We start from the raw sequence: 17,487 nt of genomic DNA, 5'->3' as shown, positions 1-17,487 counted from the left end.
GACATGTTTATATTTCTGACCTATTTTTACTCTGCTGGGGAAATATTCAATGTAGTTAGTATACAAAATGAAGTTGTACTTGTCATGTTTGTTTGAAATGTGGATATTGCAAAGGTCAGCAGTGTAACATCATCTTAACCCAACAGAAGAATTCAATTTGTACTGGTTGCTCTACTGAGAATGGGAGTACCCATCTATATTGACTGAGATCATAAACAGGGCCGGGCAATTCAGAGCAAAGTTAAATTGCCTTGTTTTGGAGGAGCATCCAGTGTTACAAGGTCAGTGAAAGGGTCACCAAACGGATTGTAAGTTCCGGCCGGATGCACACAATACTGAGGCTGCTGCTGGAAATACTGGTGCTGATGCTGCTGAGACTGGAAATACTGCTGCTGCTGCTGCAGCTGGGGCTGGTAGTAGCATTGCTGCTGATGTTGTTGAGCCTGGAAGTATTGCTGCTGCTGGGTCACCATTGCCAGCTGGACGTTGGAAGGCGGCGCAAAGCTGTTGGATATGGCGAAAAGGTCGTTCGTTTCGAAGGGGTTGTTGGCTTGTCCAAGGCTGCCATTGTAGGTCACGCGGGTGATCTGCTGCCTCCTCGCACTGTCTTCGTATAGGCTGTCGAGTAGCATTATGTCAAAGCCCCCAGCCTGTTAATCAGATGGAAAATGTGCAAGTGATTCTGATCAGTTTGAATTTTACTGAGTTCTAACAGAAACTAGCTAACTAGCAACGGTATTATGCTGACCAATTTGGTCTCCATTGGTTGGCTGGTGAAGCGGCTTGGAGCAGCGACGAGGGCCAGCTCCCATCCAGATGTGCTGCCAGAAAACAAGTTTTGACAAGTTGATGCTTTGCTTCCATCTCCTACATGCAGAGACCAAAAAGAATATCTGATGATGCCTTCTCGAAGAACATTTGGGAGCAACAATGCAGGTAAGTTAATTGGACATTAGATGATCAATGTTTCGGCAACCATGCTTGTAAATTATGATGCTATTTTAGAGAGTTTGACAGGAGAGGGATATGTGGCGATCTTCTTCTGTACCTGGTCCCACAATAGCGAGTGCAAGCGCGTTGTGTTCATCAAGATCCACGACAAAGGGATTCACCTCCTCATCCAGGTTCTGCATAAAGCATGCAAGCAGGAAAGGACAGTAGTGAGATTCAGAGGAGATGAACAGAAATGGGCTGGAAAAAAGCTTATGGAGAGAAATACGAGTAAATCTCCAGTGGTTTCCATTGCCAGCAGTTGTCGTTCAGGCTCAGGCGTAGGGTCAGGCACCGGTTCTTGTTCAAGCTTTGTAGGTTCTTCTTTCTCCTCTTCGGCCGGCTTTTCGGGTTCTGTTGGAGCTTCCTGGCTGTATGTTAGTAGCTTCCTCTCACTGTCCTGTTTTGGCAACAGGAAGAGTTACCAAACAGAGTGTTACAACAGAACTGCTGTGCCACTTGCGCTTATTTGTAGAACAGGACTGCACTCACCAGTCTCCTGATTGTGGGACGTGCCGCTTCTCTGATGTACTCCTCCATGGCTGCAAGAAATGATGGGGGTGGCTGTAGAACATTACGCGATGAAAAGCACATTAGAACACCATGCTCATGAGATGAAGAAGTTAGTCATTTAGCCTTCCATCGTTGAAGATCAAGGTGAAGGGATGTGCAGCAGGATGATGAGGAACCAACCTGTCTGAGAGTAGGAAACTGGAATGTCCTGGCAAGCTCAAGATCCTTGCAGAATTCGTAAAAATCAGCAAGGTTTTCTGCCTGCGGATTAGACAAAAAAATTCTAAGCTAGAATTCAAAGCAATAACAGAAGACAAATTTGGCATAAAGAAGATGACAGACCTGCATGCTAGCTCTTTTATAGATTGCAAGAGCCTTGATAGCATCATACCTCGGCATGTCAAAGAACTGGATCATACCAATGAGATCCGGAAATCTATGGTTATACTTCATCAGAGATATTAACAAATACAATGTCATGAAAAATCACTTTACCATATCAACAAGGTTGATGATTCCATCATTGATTGCGCAATATATTTTAAAGCTCTCCTCCAAAGCCTGTCGCATGCATGCAACACACCGCCATAAGATATCTTAGATCAAATGATATATTGTAAAATGGAAACGACAACCTTTGTAGTTAAAAAAAAGACTTGTGGTTTACCAAGGCTAATGCATATTGAATAAGGTCATTTGAGCATGCTAAACCTTCAGGCTGCAAAGGTGAAAACATGAATTCAGCTAGTAAACAGTTCTCAGAGCCAGTAACGTAACAGGGCAGTGATCAGACCTGGCAGCCCATAAGCCGGAAGAGCAGCTGCTGCAATGAAGGCAAATGCTCCATAAGATCAAGGCAGGGCAGCGTCCTGGTTCTACTATGTGCCTGCATTTCTCAGGATCACAACCTTTCCATCCGCACAAGGCAAATAAACAAAATTTCGCCGCCATGATTGCGTAAAAGACATAGTCCCTACCATGGCAGAATGCTGGGGAGATCTCATCGGACGCTCGGTTTCGATGTCGTATTTTAGATTCCTAAAGCACTCAAGCCGTTCCTCCAGAAAGAGCGCGTAGGTGCGAACCCACGCGGAGCAATCCCAAGCTGCCAAGATCAAGAACAAGGTGAATCAGTTGAGGCGCCATTTCTATCGATCAAGAATCGGGAAATGCAAATGCCATTGCCTTCGGGTGTCTTGCCTCCTTGATGCAAGGATGTTGCATATCCTTTTCCCTGTTCTTGGGAGGAAAAGGAGGCATTGCAAGGGACCAACCTAATGGGCTCGAGTCATCCTTGAAACGCGCCATGTGCAAAAGGTTTCTTTTGTGGGAGTGGGCCAGGAACTCCTCCTTGAAAGTAGGATCGCCTTCTCGCATAAGCCTGTGTATCACTATCAACGTCTTTAAGGCAACCTACAATAAGATGGCATGAACAATGCAGTAGTTAATGTGCTGAAAAGGGTAGAAACATGGTTTTCTAACCTAGAACATGAGTGGAGGATGAGAAAATTGATACTCCCTGTGTCCCATAATATAAGAGTGTTTATGGAACCCATGGAGTAGGAGGCAAGGAGGAAGGACACCCACGGTCCAATTCTTTGTCTTGGACAGCCTTCTCGACAAGGCGTATATGCAGTAGGCGACATCGGCGCGAGGGCGGGTCACCGAGGTTGCCAAGAATATTTCTGCAACAATGCGAGACGACGAAATCACAAGCTTACGAGATGAATCTGACGAGCCATGCAAAAGAAGAAACGAAAAAAGAGAGAAGAGAAATCGTCCCTATAATTTGCTAGGCCATGAAAGAGCGGATAGGTTGCTCACTTCTGACGTGGCGCTCCTTGGGAGGGCATTCCACGTGGTTGGTCGCCTTGACAATGGCAATATCCAAATCCTGTCAAACCCACCAAACCCCAAGCAAAGCTAGATTGTAATTTTGCGTTGCGTTCGCTGGCGATTGATTGAGAATGGAGAAATTGACCGCACAATGAATCGCCCATGCATGCATGCGTAATGCATTGGTGGCAGTGACTGACCTTGAAGTCGCTGTGGACCTTGGCGAGGCCGACCCTGGTGGAGTCCTTGAGGGCGCCGTAGGCCTTGCGCCACGACCCCATCAGGCTCCCCCACCCCACGATCACCCCCGCGCCGTGGCTCCCTCCCTCGCTCGCTGCCTCCCTCTGCTCAACCGGCGGGTGGGGGTGGGGGAATGGCCCCCCTCCAGGGCTGGCTCTCGTTGACCCCTCGCGCTAATTTTGGCAAAGCTAGCTAGCTCCATCGGTGCCGGTGCGGGCGATGCAGCTGGCGTCCGTTCGCCCCTACGCCTAAGCGGGAACGAATAATTTGAGCACGATGAGAGAGAGAGAGAGAAAGAATCATGGGTGGTGACGTGGTGTTCGTATGTGTCCGATTACCGCGGAGCTCTGTCCAGAAACGCATGGAAGGACCAAGAAGAAGAAGAACCGCCCGCAACCGTGTCAAGCCCATTTCTGAAAATCCCCTGTTTCAGCGTGCCTGGTACTTCTACAGCCGTTCATCGCTCATCGTAGGGCCACCAAGTAAGGATAACGGTTCGCTGGAATGGAGCGCTCTCCTTCGTCGATCGTCTATCCAACGGCTGAGATGACGCGGGAAAAGCTATTCATCGCCCGACAACGCCATGTGCGCTTTGCTTTCTTCTTTTTTGCTTTCTAGTTCTGTAATGGCTATAAAAGCCAGCCTTCTCTTCCATTCGAGGCATGTACAAGAATTATTGGGTGTAAATCCTAGCCGCCGGTGGCGTGCTATCTACTTTCCCTTGCTAATGCAATGAAAATCCTAGCTCAAATTCCCCAAATTCTTGTCTGAAATTCGCCAGTTCTAGTTAAAATTCAGTAGATCGGGGCTCGGGTCCTGACAATTGGTATCAGAGGCCAGTCTTTCCTCGGCGGCGGGGTTGATTGGAGCGCTGTAGAGGTTGGCTTCGGCTGTCAAATCCCTCTTCAAGCTCTGATCTGGCGGCGGAGGCAGTTAGTGGCAGCGTTCAGGTGCAGTCAGAGAGGCAGTCTGGTTGCCCGAGAGTAATTCTCTGGTGGTAAAATTCCAGCTCCTGTGATCTGACCGTGTGCCATCGGAGGCGGGCGCAGGCGGCGGCGACGGCGACGGTGACAAGCAATCCCACCCTCCCAACCCTTTATGGTGGTGATAGCTGGTAGCGAAATCATGACGGGCCATGCTGATTCAGGGTCCACCGCGAAATTGCAGCTCGACTCCCTCGAGCTGGACATCAAGACACTGCAGCGGGACCGAGAGGAGGATCGCAAGAAATTCCAGCAGTTTCAAGCGACGGTTAACAGAAATTTTGCTACGATGCAGAAGAACTTTGATAAGATCCAAGATAACTTCAGGCGCTTACTGTTAGATCCTGAACCAGCTCAAGAAGAGGGTGTAGAAGGGCAAGGCAGTGTACAAACGAAGGATAACCAGATCAACTCACCACGAGTGGCTCCTGGTCGACCTAAACAACTGCAAGCACCTACTCCTCCTTCTGTTGCCATGCCTGAAAAAGGAGCACCCTTGCCGATTGGTACCGCTGTTCTGCGTGATCAGACGGGTAAGGAACTGAACATGGATGGAACTCCTAAAATTCCTTACAGACACCCACACTATGGGCAAAACAAGGAAAAATAACACCTTCAGAAAGCATAGAGAGATGTAATTCAGTTAGAAGAAATGCAAGAAGATGAGGGGGCTGAGAATTATTACAGAAGAAGGAATATTCTTACTATCAAGCCTGCTAAGTTGAACATCTCTGAATTTGAAGGGCAAGACCCTGAATCATGGATTCAGAATCTGGAGCAATATTTTGCTGCTGCAAGAACTCCAATTGAGTATAGAACAGAGCTGGCTATTTCTTATCTTAAAGGCCCTGCTATTCAGTGGTGGAGGGGTACTGGCTATGCACCATCTAATGTGCCATGGCATAAGTTTTGTTCTTACCTATCAGATAGGTTTTCTGTGGAGTCAGCTTGTGATGTGGTCAGTAACTTTCATGCTGCACATCAAGCAACAACAGTAGCTGCTTATGTGGAACAATTTGAGCAGCTAGTGAATGGAATGAGAAGAGAAAACCCTGCTATACCTGATGATTATTATGTCTCCAGTTTTGTGTCAAGCCTCATTCCATATATTAGAAGCTTAGTGGAGTGTTTTAAACCAAAGGATCTTCAAACTGCTGTGTGGTATGCCAGAAGAATGGAGAAATCTCAGCCTCTTTCTCAATCAGTGCAAAATAAGCAGTATGTGCCTCAACCAAGAAGACAAGTCATGTTTGAACAGCCCAAACCACTGGTTGCTAATACAACTCCAAACAGAAATGTGATAATACAGCAGGCTAAGCAGAATCAAGTGTGTTATAAGTGCAGAGAGCCTTGGGTACCAGGTCACAGGAAAGTGTGCAAAATGAGCCAGAGAGCACAAGTTCAGGCTCTACAGGCCTAGGAAGAAGGAAATCCTGAAACAATCTATGTGGCAGACTATGATGACACTGAGCTGGAAAATTTAGAGCAGTTAACTGATGACACTGTGTTGAAAGTATCAATGCATGCAGCCATGGGAATTGGAGCTACTAAAAATACTTTCATACTAACAGTTAAACTGGGGAATACTCTGGCAACAGCACTAGTAGATAGTGGAAGTACTACTACCTTCATATCTCCTCAAATGGCTAGTAAACTGAGTGTCACTCCCAGTCCCACACCAAAAACTAAAGTGGTGGTTGCTAGTGGATGCATTCTCTGGAGTGAGTTTCAGGCCAAGAACTGTCAGTATGAAATACAGGGCCATGCTTTCACTGACAGTTTCAGAGTGTTGGAACTAAAAGGATATGACATTATCTTAGGAGTGGATTGGTTGAGGAAATATAGCCCCATTCAAATGGATTTTATTAAAATGGAAATGAAGATATCCAGTCTTGCAGGCCAATTTATAACATTTGTGGATGAAACAATGCCTCCCACTCCTATCACTGAAGTAGCTGACAACACAGAAAAACTAGTAGAGCAAGTTGTGTGTGGTTTCTTCTTATTCACTACCGCAGGCCCCCACATGGTAGCAGTTGCTCAGGAAATTCCCGCTACATTAAAACCACTGCTAGACCAGTATGAGCAGCTGTTTCAAGAGCCTACTGAACTTCCACCTAGTAGGCCTTGTGATCACAGGATTCCTCTGGTGGATGGAGCAAAGGTAGTAAACCAAAGGCCCTATAGAATTCCTTAGCACCAAAAAGAAATTCTAGAGAAAATCATACTAGAATTACTCAAAAATGGAATTACCAGACCCAGTACCAGTCCCGTTTCTTCTCCTGTTTTGTTGGTCAAGAAAAAGGATGGGTCATGGAGGCTCTGTACTGATTACAGAAAATTAAATGCTATTACCATAAAGAACAAGTATCCAATCCCTGTTATTGAGGATCTGTTGGACCAGCTGAAAGGGGCTAAAGTGTTCTCCAAAATTGATGTGAGAAATGCCTACCACCAGATCAGAATGGCTGAGGAGGACATTCCAAAAACTGCATTTGTTACTCACATGGGCCTGTTTGAATATTTAGTAATGTCCTTTGGACTTACTAATGGACCTCCTTCATTTCAGGCTTTGATGAACCTTTTATTTGGTCTCCTTAAGTTTGTGGTAGTATTTTTTGATGATATATTGGTATTCAGTTTTTCCATGGAACAGCACATAGATCATCTAAAGCAAGTATTTGACATACTGCAAGCAAATAAGTTGTATGCCAAGCTGGAAAAATGTTCCTTTGGTCAGACAGAAATTGAATATTTGGGCCATGTCATTAATGCTGAGGGAGTCTCTACTGATCCTGCTAAGATTGAGGCTATTAAAGCATGGCCTGCTCCTACTATAGTAACAGAACTGAGAAGTTTCCTTGGGTTAAGTGGATATTACAGGAGATTTATCCAAGGCTATGGGATAATTTGCAGGCCCCTCTTTGATTGCTTGAAGAAAGATGCATTTGCTTGGGCACAAGAGCAACAGAATGTATTTGAAACACTAAAGCATAAACTCACTCACACTCCTGTCTTAGCCCTGCCAGATTTCAAGAAACCATTTGTTTTAGAGGCTGATGCTTGTGGATATGGGTTAGGAGCTGTATTAATGCAAGAGGGCAGACCACTTGCTTATTTTAGTAAGAGTATAGGCCCTAAAGCTGCTGCATTAAGTACCTATGATAAAGAAGCTCTAGCTATCATTGAAGCTGTTAAGAAATGGAGACATTACTTCTCTGCTACTTCCTTAATTATCAGAACAGATCAAGAGAGTTTGAAGTACATCCAGGAGCAAAAGATTACTGAGGGCATCCAGCACAAGTTGTTGTTGAAGTTACTGGGATACAACTTCACTATTGAATACAAGAAAGGCAAAGAAAATAGGGCTGCCGATGCATTATCTAGAGTAAAGCATGCAGTCTCTGCACTGTTTACTACAGCTACTTCTCCTACCTGGGTTAAAGAAGTAGTCAACAGCTATCAACAGGATGACAAGGTCAAGGAATTAATTGCTGCATGTTCTGTGGATAAAAACAATAGTAGTGCTTATTCCTTTAAGAATGGCATACTGAGGTTTAACAACAAAGTGGTAGTGGGCAAAACCACTAACTTAAGGCAGGAAACACTAGCAACTTTTCATACATCTGAGCTAGGAGGACATTCTGGGGAAAGAGCCACTTACCACAGAGTTAAACTAGTATTCCATTAGCAAGGTATGAAGCAGGATGTGATCACATTTGTGAAAAGTTTTCATGTGTGTCAGTTAAACAAGTCTGAACATACCCCTTATCCTGGGTTGTTGGAACCACTTCCTGTGCCTGATTTTGCATGGGCTCATATCAGTATGGACTCTGTAGAGAGCTTGCCTACCTCAGAGAACAAGAACTTAATTCTAGTGGTAGTTGACAAATTCACTAAATACTCTCACTTCATTGCTATGAAGCACCCCATCACAGTGCAGTCTGTAGCAAGAGCCTTCTCTGACAATGTGTTTAAATTACATGTCATGCCTTTGGTGATAGTGACTGATAGAGATAGGATTTTCACCAGCAATCTGTGGCAGAAGTTGTTCAAGTCACTAAACATCAAGCTACACATGAGCACTAGTTATCATCCACAAACAGATGGACAAATAGAGAGAGAGTAAACCAGTGCTTGGAGAATTATCTGAGATGTATGTGCTTTCAGCAACCAAGGAAGTGGCATGGCTGGCTATCCCTAGCTGAGTGGTGGTATAATACTTGTTTCCATACATCTTTGAAGATGACCCCTTTCCAAGCCCTTTATGGTTTTCCTCCTCCAATGGTAGCTGAATGAGCTCTACCTGACACTATTTGTGAGGATAATGAGAATTTACTACATAACAGAGAGCTAGTAGTGGAAGTGATCAAACAAAACCTCCTGAAAGCACAAGCTAGAATGAAATTCTTTGCTGATAGAAATAGGAAGGAAAGAGAGTTAAGTGTGGGAGAAATGGTCTATCTTAAACTCCAACCTCACAGACACACTTCTCTCAGCTTACACAAACACATCAAATTGCACTCCAAATTTTATGGACCTTTCAAGATTCTGAACAAAGTTGGAAACCATGCATACAAACTGCTTCTGCCTGAAGACTGTCAGTTGCATGACACATTCCATGTGAGTCAACTGAAGAGGCATATTGGTCCCAGGGTGGTGCCCTCCTCCAAACTTCCACTAGTTGGTCCTGATGGGACAATCAGAATTGAACCTGAAGCTGTTTTGGAAAGAAAGCTCGTTCCCAAAAAGCAGGGCAATATAAGCATTCCTGTGGTCAGATGGTTGGTGAAATGGGCAAACCTACCTCCAGAAGAAGCTAGTTGGGAGGATTCAGCCTTCATCCAAAAGGTTTTCCCTGCGTTTAGAGCTTGAGGACAAGCTCCAGCTTAATCAGGGGTATTGTCAGGCCCAATTCTGAAAATCCCCTGTTTCAGCATGCCTGGTACTTCTACAGCCGTTCATCGCTCATCGTAGGGCCACCAAGCAAGGATAACGATTCGCTGGAATGGAGCGCTCTCCTTCATCGATTGTCCATCCAACGACCGGGATTACGCGGGAAAAGCTATTCATCGCCCGACAACGCCATGTGCGCTTTGCTTTCTTCTTTTTGCTTCCTAGTTCTGTAATGTCTATAAAAGCCAACCTTCTCTTCCATTCGAGGCATGTACAAGAATTATTGGGTGTAAACCCTAGCCGCCGGTGGCGTGCTATCTACTTTTCCTTGCTAATGCAATGAAAACCCTAGCTCAAATTCCCCAAATTCCTGTCTGAAATTCGCTAGTTCTAGTTAAAATTCAGTAGATCGGGGCTCGGGTCCTGACAAACCATAACATGTTTTTCCATCGAACGTCCTTTTTCCCGCAAATCAGAAGCAAACAGGGGTGTGTGGATGGGGTGGGGGAGGGGGGGGGGTTGTCGGAGTCAAAACCGCTGCCATGCCCGCTTCTAACAAACCTGGCCCAGCCAAAAGCCAAAATCATTTCCCTCGCCCGCGCTCTTTTCCTCCAGAGATTACGCTCCACATTGAAGCCAGCCCAGAGTGGACATGACCTTTCACTGTCGCCGACATTGAAGCGCCTCGTCAGCCGAGAGCGCCACCCGCTGCACACGTTTTCCCTCCGCATCAAAAGGGCATCCGTCTGCCCGCCTACCTCCATTAAACCAGCGCTTGTGCCAAGGAACCTACTCTGGCACCCCGAGCGCCACACGCTCGTCCCTCTGTTGACCGACATTAAACACCTTTCTGGTTGACGCCTCGCATCCACCCACTATTTAAGCGTGGCCAGGCGCCGGACAAGAACCACACAACACCCTGACATCAATCTCCTCCTTGCACCACACCCTCCATGGCCTCATCGACCTCCACAACCCTCTGGGACAACTTCTCGCCCAAGCAGAAGGATATCACCGACATTGGAGCCGGCTGTGTTGCCCGGCGTGCTATCCATTTACACGCTGGCTTGCTGGCAAGCCCTCCAAAGCAGGTGCCACTACTATCGGCAGGTCATCCTCGACAGTCCAGGCTGGCCAATGCCGTCTCCCGATAAACCCGCCGCGAGCGATGGCGGCAACATGTCCGACAGGTGGAGAAAGAAGCCATGTTGGCGGACGTTGACATAGCGGCGGAGGATTTGCCTGGGGCATGGACAACAACATCGCCAACAACGTGTCACTCGCGCCCCTGCTCCACGACAACGAAGGAGGCATGTCCACACCTGTTGCCGATAACAAGGAAAGTAGAACATGGGAGGTCGCTGTTGTCGCTTGGGTTCCACGAAGGCCACTGTTACCGCCTCCGGGGTTGCACAACCGGTGACTTGCCTAGTGAGGGGGCCATAGGCCACGATGACTGTCTTCCCCTGCCCAAAAACCAACCCTGATCCGTGCTTCGCGGCGGCGGAGAGAGGCTATTCTTCTCCTCCTGCTGAATCATATCCCTCTGGGGCTCACGACAGTCTAATGAGCGGGCTGCCAGACATTGAAGGAAATATTCCCTAGAGGCAATAATAAAGATATTATTTATTTCCTTAATTCATGATAAATGTTTATTATTCATGCTAAAATTGTATTAACCGGAAACTTAGTACATGTGTGAATACATAGACAAAACATATAGTCCCTAGTATGCCTCTACTTGACTAGCTCGTTGATCAAAGATGGTTATGTTTCCTAACCATAGACATGTGTTGTCATTTGATGAATGGGATCACATCATTAGGAGAATGATATGATGGACATGACCCATCCGCTAGCTTAGCATTATGATCGTGTCAGTTTCATTGCTACTGCTTTCTTCATAACTTATACAGGTTCCTCAGACTATGAGATTATGCAACTCCCAAATACCGGAGGAACACTTTGTGTGATACCAAACGTTACAATGTAAATGGGTGATTATAAAGGTGCTCTACAGGTGTCTCTGAAGGTGTTTGTTGGGTTGGCATAGATCAAGATTAGGATTTGTCACTCCGTGTTTCGGAGAGGTATCTGTGGGCCCTCTCGGTAATACTCAAATAACTATAAGCCTTGCAAGCATTGTGACTAATGAGTTAGTTGCGGGATGAAGTATTACGGAATGAGTAAAGAGACTTACCGGTAATGAGATTGAACTAGGTATGATGATACCGACGATCGAATCTCGGGCAAGTAACATACCGATGACAAAGGGAACAACGTATGTTGTTTTGCGGTTTGACCGATAAAGATCTTCCTAGAATATTTAGGAACCAATATGAGCATCCAGGTTCCACTATTGATTATTGACCGGAGACGTGTCTCAGTCATGTCTACATAGTTCTTGAACCCGTAGGGTCCGCACGCTTAACGTTCGATGACGATTGGTATTATGAGTTTATGTGATATGATGTACCGAAGGTTGTTCGGAGTCCCGGATGTGATCACGGACATGACGAGGAGTCTCAAAATGGTCGAGACATAAAGATTGATATATTTGACGGCTATATTCGGACACAGGAAGTGTTCCAGAGAAGTTTTGGATAAAACCGGAGTGCCGGAGGGTTACCGAAACCCCCCGGGGGAACTAGTGGGCCTAGATGGGCCTTAGTGGGAGAAGAGGAAGGGCCAGGAGGGGCTGGCCATGCGCCCCCCCGCCCCTTGAGTCCGACTAGGACAAGGGAAGGGGGGCGGCGCCCCCCTTTCCTTCCCTTCCCCCTCTTCCTTCCTCCTTCCCCCTCTTCCTTAAGTGGAAACCTACTAGGACTTGGAGTCCTAGTAGGATTCTCCTCTCTTGGCGCGCCCTAGGAGGGCCGACCGGCCTCCCCCTTGCTCCTTTATATACGGGGGTGATACGTCTCAAACATATCTATAATTTTTGATTGTTCCATGCTATTATATTACCCGTTTTGGAAGTTTATGGGCTTTACTTTACACTTTTATATCATTTTTGGACTAACCTACTAACCGGAGGCCCAACCCATATTGCTGTTTTTCTTGCCTATTTCAGTGTTTTGAAGAAAAGGAACATCAAACGGAGTCCAAACGGAATGAAACCTTCGGGAGCGATCTTTTTGGAACAAACGTGATCCAGAGGACTTGGAGTGGAAGTCAAGAAATAAATGAGGCGGCCACGAGGGTGGAGGGCGCCCCCCTACTAGGCACGCCCCCTGTCTCGTGGGCCCCTTGGGCGTCCACTGACCTACTTCTTCCTCTTATATAGACCCATGTACCCCGAAAACATCAGAAGCGACCACGAAAAACTATTTCCACCGCCTTAACCTTCTGTATCTGCGAGATCCCATCTTGGAGCCTTCGCCGGCGCTCCGCCGGAGGGGGCATCAACCACGAAGGGCTTCTACATCAACACCATAGCCTCTCCGATGAGTTGTGAGTAGTTTACCACAGACCTTTGGGTCCATAGTTATTAGCTAGATGACTTCTTCTCTCTCTTTGAATCTCAATACCATGTTCTCGTCGATCTTCTTCGAGATCTATTCGATGTAACACTTTTTGCGGTGTGTTTGTCGAGATCCGATGAATTGTGGGTTTATGATCAAGTTTATCTATGAGAAATATTTGAATGTCCTCTGAATTCTTTTATGTGTGATTAAGTTATCTTTGCAAGTCTCTTCGAATTATCAGTTTGGTTTGACCTACTAGATTGATCTTTCTTGCAATGGGAGAAGTGCTTAGCTTTGGGTTCAATCTTGTGGTGTCCTTTCCCAGTGACAGCAGGGGCAACAAGGCACGTATTGTATTGTTGTCATCGAGGATAAAAGATGGGGTTTATATCATATTGCATGAGTTTATCCCTCTACATCATGTCATCTTTCTTAATGCGTTACTCTGTTCTTTATGAACTTAATACTCTAGATCCATGCTAGATAGCGGCCGATGTGTGGAGTAATAGTAGTAGATGCAGGCAGGAGTCGGTCTACTTGTCACGGACGTGATGCCTATATACACGATCATGCCTAGATAATCTCATAATTATTCACTTTTCTATCAATTGCTCGACAATAATTTGTTCACCCACCGTAATACTTATGCTATCTTGAGAGAAGCCACTAGTGAAACCTATGGCCCCCGAGTCCATCTTTTATCATATAAGCTTTCAATCTACTTTTATTTGCATCTTTACTTTTCCAATCTATATTATAAAATACAAAAAATATATTTATCTGATCATATTATCTCTATCATATCTCACTTTCGCAAGTGGCCATGAAGGGATTGACAACCCCTTTATTGCGTTGGTTGCGAGTTCTTGTTTATTTGTGTAGGTTCGTGGGACTTTTGAGGAGCCTACTACTTGATTGATACCTTGGTTCTCAAAAACTGAGGGAAATACTTACGCTACTATTGTTGCATCACCCTTTCCTCTTCAAGGAAAACCAACGCAAGCTCAAGACGTAGCAAGAAGGATTTCTGGCGCCGTTGCCTGGGAGGTCTTTGCTCAAGTCAAGACATACCAAGTACCCATCACAAACTCATCTCCCTCGCATTTACATTATTTGCCATTTGCCTCTCGTTTGCCTCTCCCCCACTTCACCCTTGCCGTTTTATTCGCCCTCTCTTTCCCAATCTCCTCTCTCGTTTGCTTGCCTTTTGTGTGCTCGTCATTATGGCTAGCTCGGTCTTTATCCCTTTGTCTCCCGACTTTGAAGTTCTTAACTTCAAGCAAAGACAAGGAGAAAATTTAAAAGATTCTTGGTTTAGGATGTTAGAATCTTATCGTAGTTGCACTATAGAAGGAGATTTCAAGATTTTACTTCACAATTTTTATGTTGGGTTAACCTTACCCCATAGACAACTCCTTGATTTTGCCGCAAAAGGGGGTTTTATTGAAGTTGATCCTAGTTCCGCTTATGAAATTATAGAGGGGATAGTATGAGTACTTCCCCTACAAAAAGGATCAACCTTTTCTCATGAAGGAAACCAAATTCTAGAGAAATTATGTGAATTGCAAAATTTTGTTGAACCGCTTAAGAATATTGGTGGGAATATCAACCGCATGAATAATTTGATTACACTTTGCAATAAGCGGTTAGATGCCTTAGATCAAAAGATCTCCGAGCATGAAGGGAAATGCAAGGAGCCTTCCGGACCTGAGCATAACTCCATTAAAAAGATAAATGCCAAAGATGGCACTACTTAGATCTATCCTCGCTTTTATGCCTAGCTAGGGGCGTTAAACGATAGCGCTAGTTGGAAGGCAACCCAATTTTATTTGTGTTTTTTGTTTTTGCTTCAGTTTAGTAATAAATTTTGCATCTACATTCTATTTAAATGTGTTTTTATGTTTTAATTAGTGTTTGTGCCAAGTAGAACCTATAGGATAACCTATGGTGATAGTTAATTTGATTCTGCTGAAAAACAGAAACTTTGCACGCACGAAACTAATTTTAGTAATTCACAGGAAAGTGCTTTTGCGTTGATTTTTTTGCTGTAGATCAATAGAAAAATTTCCCAGGACTTACTATTTTGGTAGGATTTTTAGAGTTCCAGAAGTATTCGAGAGCTACAGATTGCTACAGTCTGTTCTGTTTTTGACATATTCTATTTTTCGTGTGTTGTTTGCTTATTTTTATGCATCTATGGCTAGTATGTAAGGGTATGAACCATAGGAAAGTTGAAATACAGTAGGTTTAACACCAATATAAATAAATAATAAGTTCATTACAGTACCTTATGTGGTGGTTTTTCTTTCTTTCACTAACGGAGCTTATGAGATTTCCTGTTGAGTTTTGTGTTGTGAAGTTTTCAAGTTTTGGGTAAAGATTTGATGGACTATGGAATAAGGAGTGGCAAGAGCCTAAGCTTGGGGATGCCAAAGGAACCCCAAGATATTCAAGAATAGCCAAAAGCCTAAGTTTGGGGATGCCCCGGAAGGCATCCCCTCTTTCGTCTTTGTTTATCGGTAACTTTACTTGGAACTATATTTTTATTTGCCACATGATATGTGTTTTGCTTGGAGCGTCTTGTATGATATTAGTCTTTGGTATTTAGTCTACCATAATCATCGTTGCTGTACACACCTTTTGGGAGAATCCCACTTGATTAGAATTTATTAGAATACTCTATGTGCTTCACTTATATCTTTTGAGCTAGATAGTTTTTGCTCTAGTGCTTCACTTATATCTTTTAGAGCACGGTGGTGGCTTAATTTTGAAGAAATTGTTGATCTCTCATGCTTCACTTATATTATTTTGAGAGTATTTTAGAACAGCATGGTATTTGCTATGGTTATAAATTTGGTCCTAGAATAATGAGCATCCAAGTTGAGTATAACAAAAACTATCATAGAAAGTGCATTAAACACTAGGATCAATTTGATGCTTGATAATTGTTTTGAAATATAAATGTGGTAATGTTAGAGTCATGCTAGTTGGGTAATTATGAAATTGAGAAATACTTGTGTTGAAGTTGGTAAGTCCCGTAGCATGCACGTATTGTAAAAGTTGTGTGACAAATTTGTTGCATGAAGTGCTCTTTTTATTGACTTCCTTATGAGTGGAGGTCGGGATCGCGCCATGGTTAACTCCTACCAACCCTTCCCCTAGGAGCATGCGTAGTAGTACTTTGCATCGAGGGAAAGTAGACTTTTGCAATAAGTATATGAGTTCTTTATGACTAATGTGAGTCCATGGATATACGCACACTCACCCTTCCACTTTGCTAGCCTCTATTGTGCCGCACAACTTTCGCCGGTATCATGCACCCATTATTTACCTTCCTCAAAACAGCCACCATACCTATCTATTATGGCATTTCCATAGCCATTCCGAGATATATTGCCATGCAACTTTCCACCGTTCCGTTATTATGACACGCTCCATCATTGTCATATTTATTTTTGCATGATCATGTAGTTGACACTGTATTTGTGGCAAGGCCACCTTCATAAATTTTCATACATGTCACTCTTGATTCATTGCATATCCCGGTACACCGCCGGAGGCATTCATATAGAGTCATATTTTGTTCTAAGTGTTGAGTTGTAATTCTCGAGTTGTAAATTAATAAAAGTGTGATGATCTTCATTATTATAGTATTGTCCCAAGTGAGGAAAGGATGATGAAGACTATGATTCCCCCACAAGTCGAGATGAGACTTCGGACTTTAAAAAATAAGAGGCCAAAGATCCCACCAAAAAAAGAAAGGCCAAATAAAAAAATAAAAGAAAGTGGGACAAAAGATAGAAGGGACAATGCTACTATCTCTTTTCCACACTTGTGCTTCAAAATAGCACCATGATCTTCATGATAGATAGTCTCTTGTGTTGTCACTTTCATATACTAGTGGGAATTTTCATTATAGAACTTGGCTTGTATATTCCAATGACGGGCTTCCTCAAAATGCCCTAGGTCTTCGTGAGCAAGCGAGTTGGATGCACACCCACTTAGTTTCTTTTGTTGAGCTTTCATACATTTATACCTCTAGTGCACCCGTTGCATGGCAATCCCTACTCACTCACATTGATATCTATTGATGGGCATCTCCATAGCCTGTTGATACACCTAGTTGATGTGAGACTATCTTCTCCCTTTTTTTGTCTTCACAACCACCACCATATACCACATATAGTGCTATGTCCATGGCTTGCGCTCATGTATTGCGTAAGAGTTGAAAAAGCTGAAGCGTGTTAAAAAGTATGAACCAATTGCTTGGCTGAAACCGGGGTTGTGCATGATGGGAGTATTTTGTGTAATGAAAATGAGGCATGGCCTAACTATATAATTTTGTAGGGATAAGCTTTCTTTGGCTATGCTATTTTGATAAGACATGATTATTTGTTAGTATGCTTCGAGTATTACTATTTTTATGTTTTATAAGCTTTTATCTTGAATCATTTGGATCTGAACAATAATGCCACAATAAATAAAATTACATTGAGAATTATGCTAGGTAGCATTCAACATCAAAAATTCTGTTTTTATCATTTACCTACTCAAGGACGAGCAGG

The 17,487-nt window shown here is 44.1% G+C and overlaps 1 protein-coding gene across 1 annotated transcript; it reads right to left on the bottom strand.

The window, feature by feature from the left end:
- Positions 1-76: 76 nt before the first annotated feature.
- LOC119323128 (putative clathrin assembly protein At5g57200) lies at positions 77-3,637 on the bottom strand. Its single transcript, XM_037596707.1, has 15 exons — positions 3,540-3,637; positions 3,328-3,397; positions 3,091-3,188; positions 2,778-2,916; positions 2,481-2,608; positions 2,297-2,389; positions 2,171-2,221; positions 1,999-2,064; positions 1,846-1,911; positions 1,684-1,764; positions 1,483-1,554; positions 1,220-1,390; positions 1,049-1,127; positions 749-867; positions 77-650 (listed from the first exon to the last, which is right to left on the bottom strand). Exons 1-15 carry the CDS (start codon positions 3,618-3,620, stop codon positions 231-233), a joined length of 1,734 nt encoding a protein of 577 aa, XP_037452604.1. The 5' UTR covers positions 3,621-3,637; the 3' UTR covers positions 77-230.
- Positions 3,638-17,487: the final 13,850 nt, after the last annotated feature.

The sequence above is a fragment of the Triticum dicoccoides genome, chromosome 6B (genome assembly GCF_002162155.2).
Source record: "Triticum dicoccoides isolate Atlit2015 ecotype Zavitan chromosome 6B, WEW_v2.0, whole genome shotgun sequence".
NCBI classification, from domain to species: Eukaryota; Viridiplantae; Streptophyta; class Magnoliopsida; order Poales; family Poaceae; genus Triticum; species Triticum dicoccoides.
Note: the sequence above shows the minus strand (reverse complement) of the source record. Positions and strands in the feature narration are given on the sequence as shown.

What these genes read in the sequence shown, in the direction of transcription:
- LOC119323128 (XM_037596707.1), bottom strand. Translation starts at nt 3,620, where the DNA reads ATGGGGTCGTGGCGCAAGGCCTACGGCGCCCTCAAGGACTCCACCAGG. An exon ending in TCATCAACCTTGTTGATATG is followed by an intron (nt 1,912 to 1,998) that starts GTAAAGTGATTT and finishes GGTATGATCCAG; the next exon opens with TTCTTTGACATGCCGAGGTA. An exon ending in AGTTTCCTACTCTCAGACAG is followed by an intron (nt 1,555 to 1,683) that starts GTTGGTTCCTCA and finishes AATGTTCTACAG; the next exon opens with CCACCCCCATCATTTCTTGC.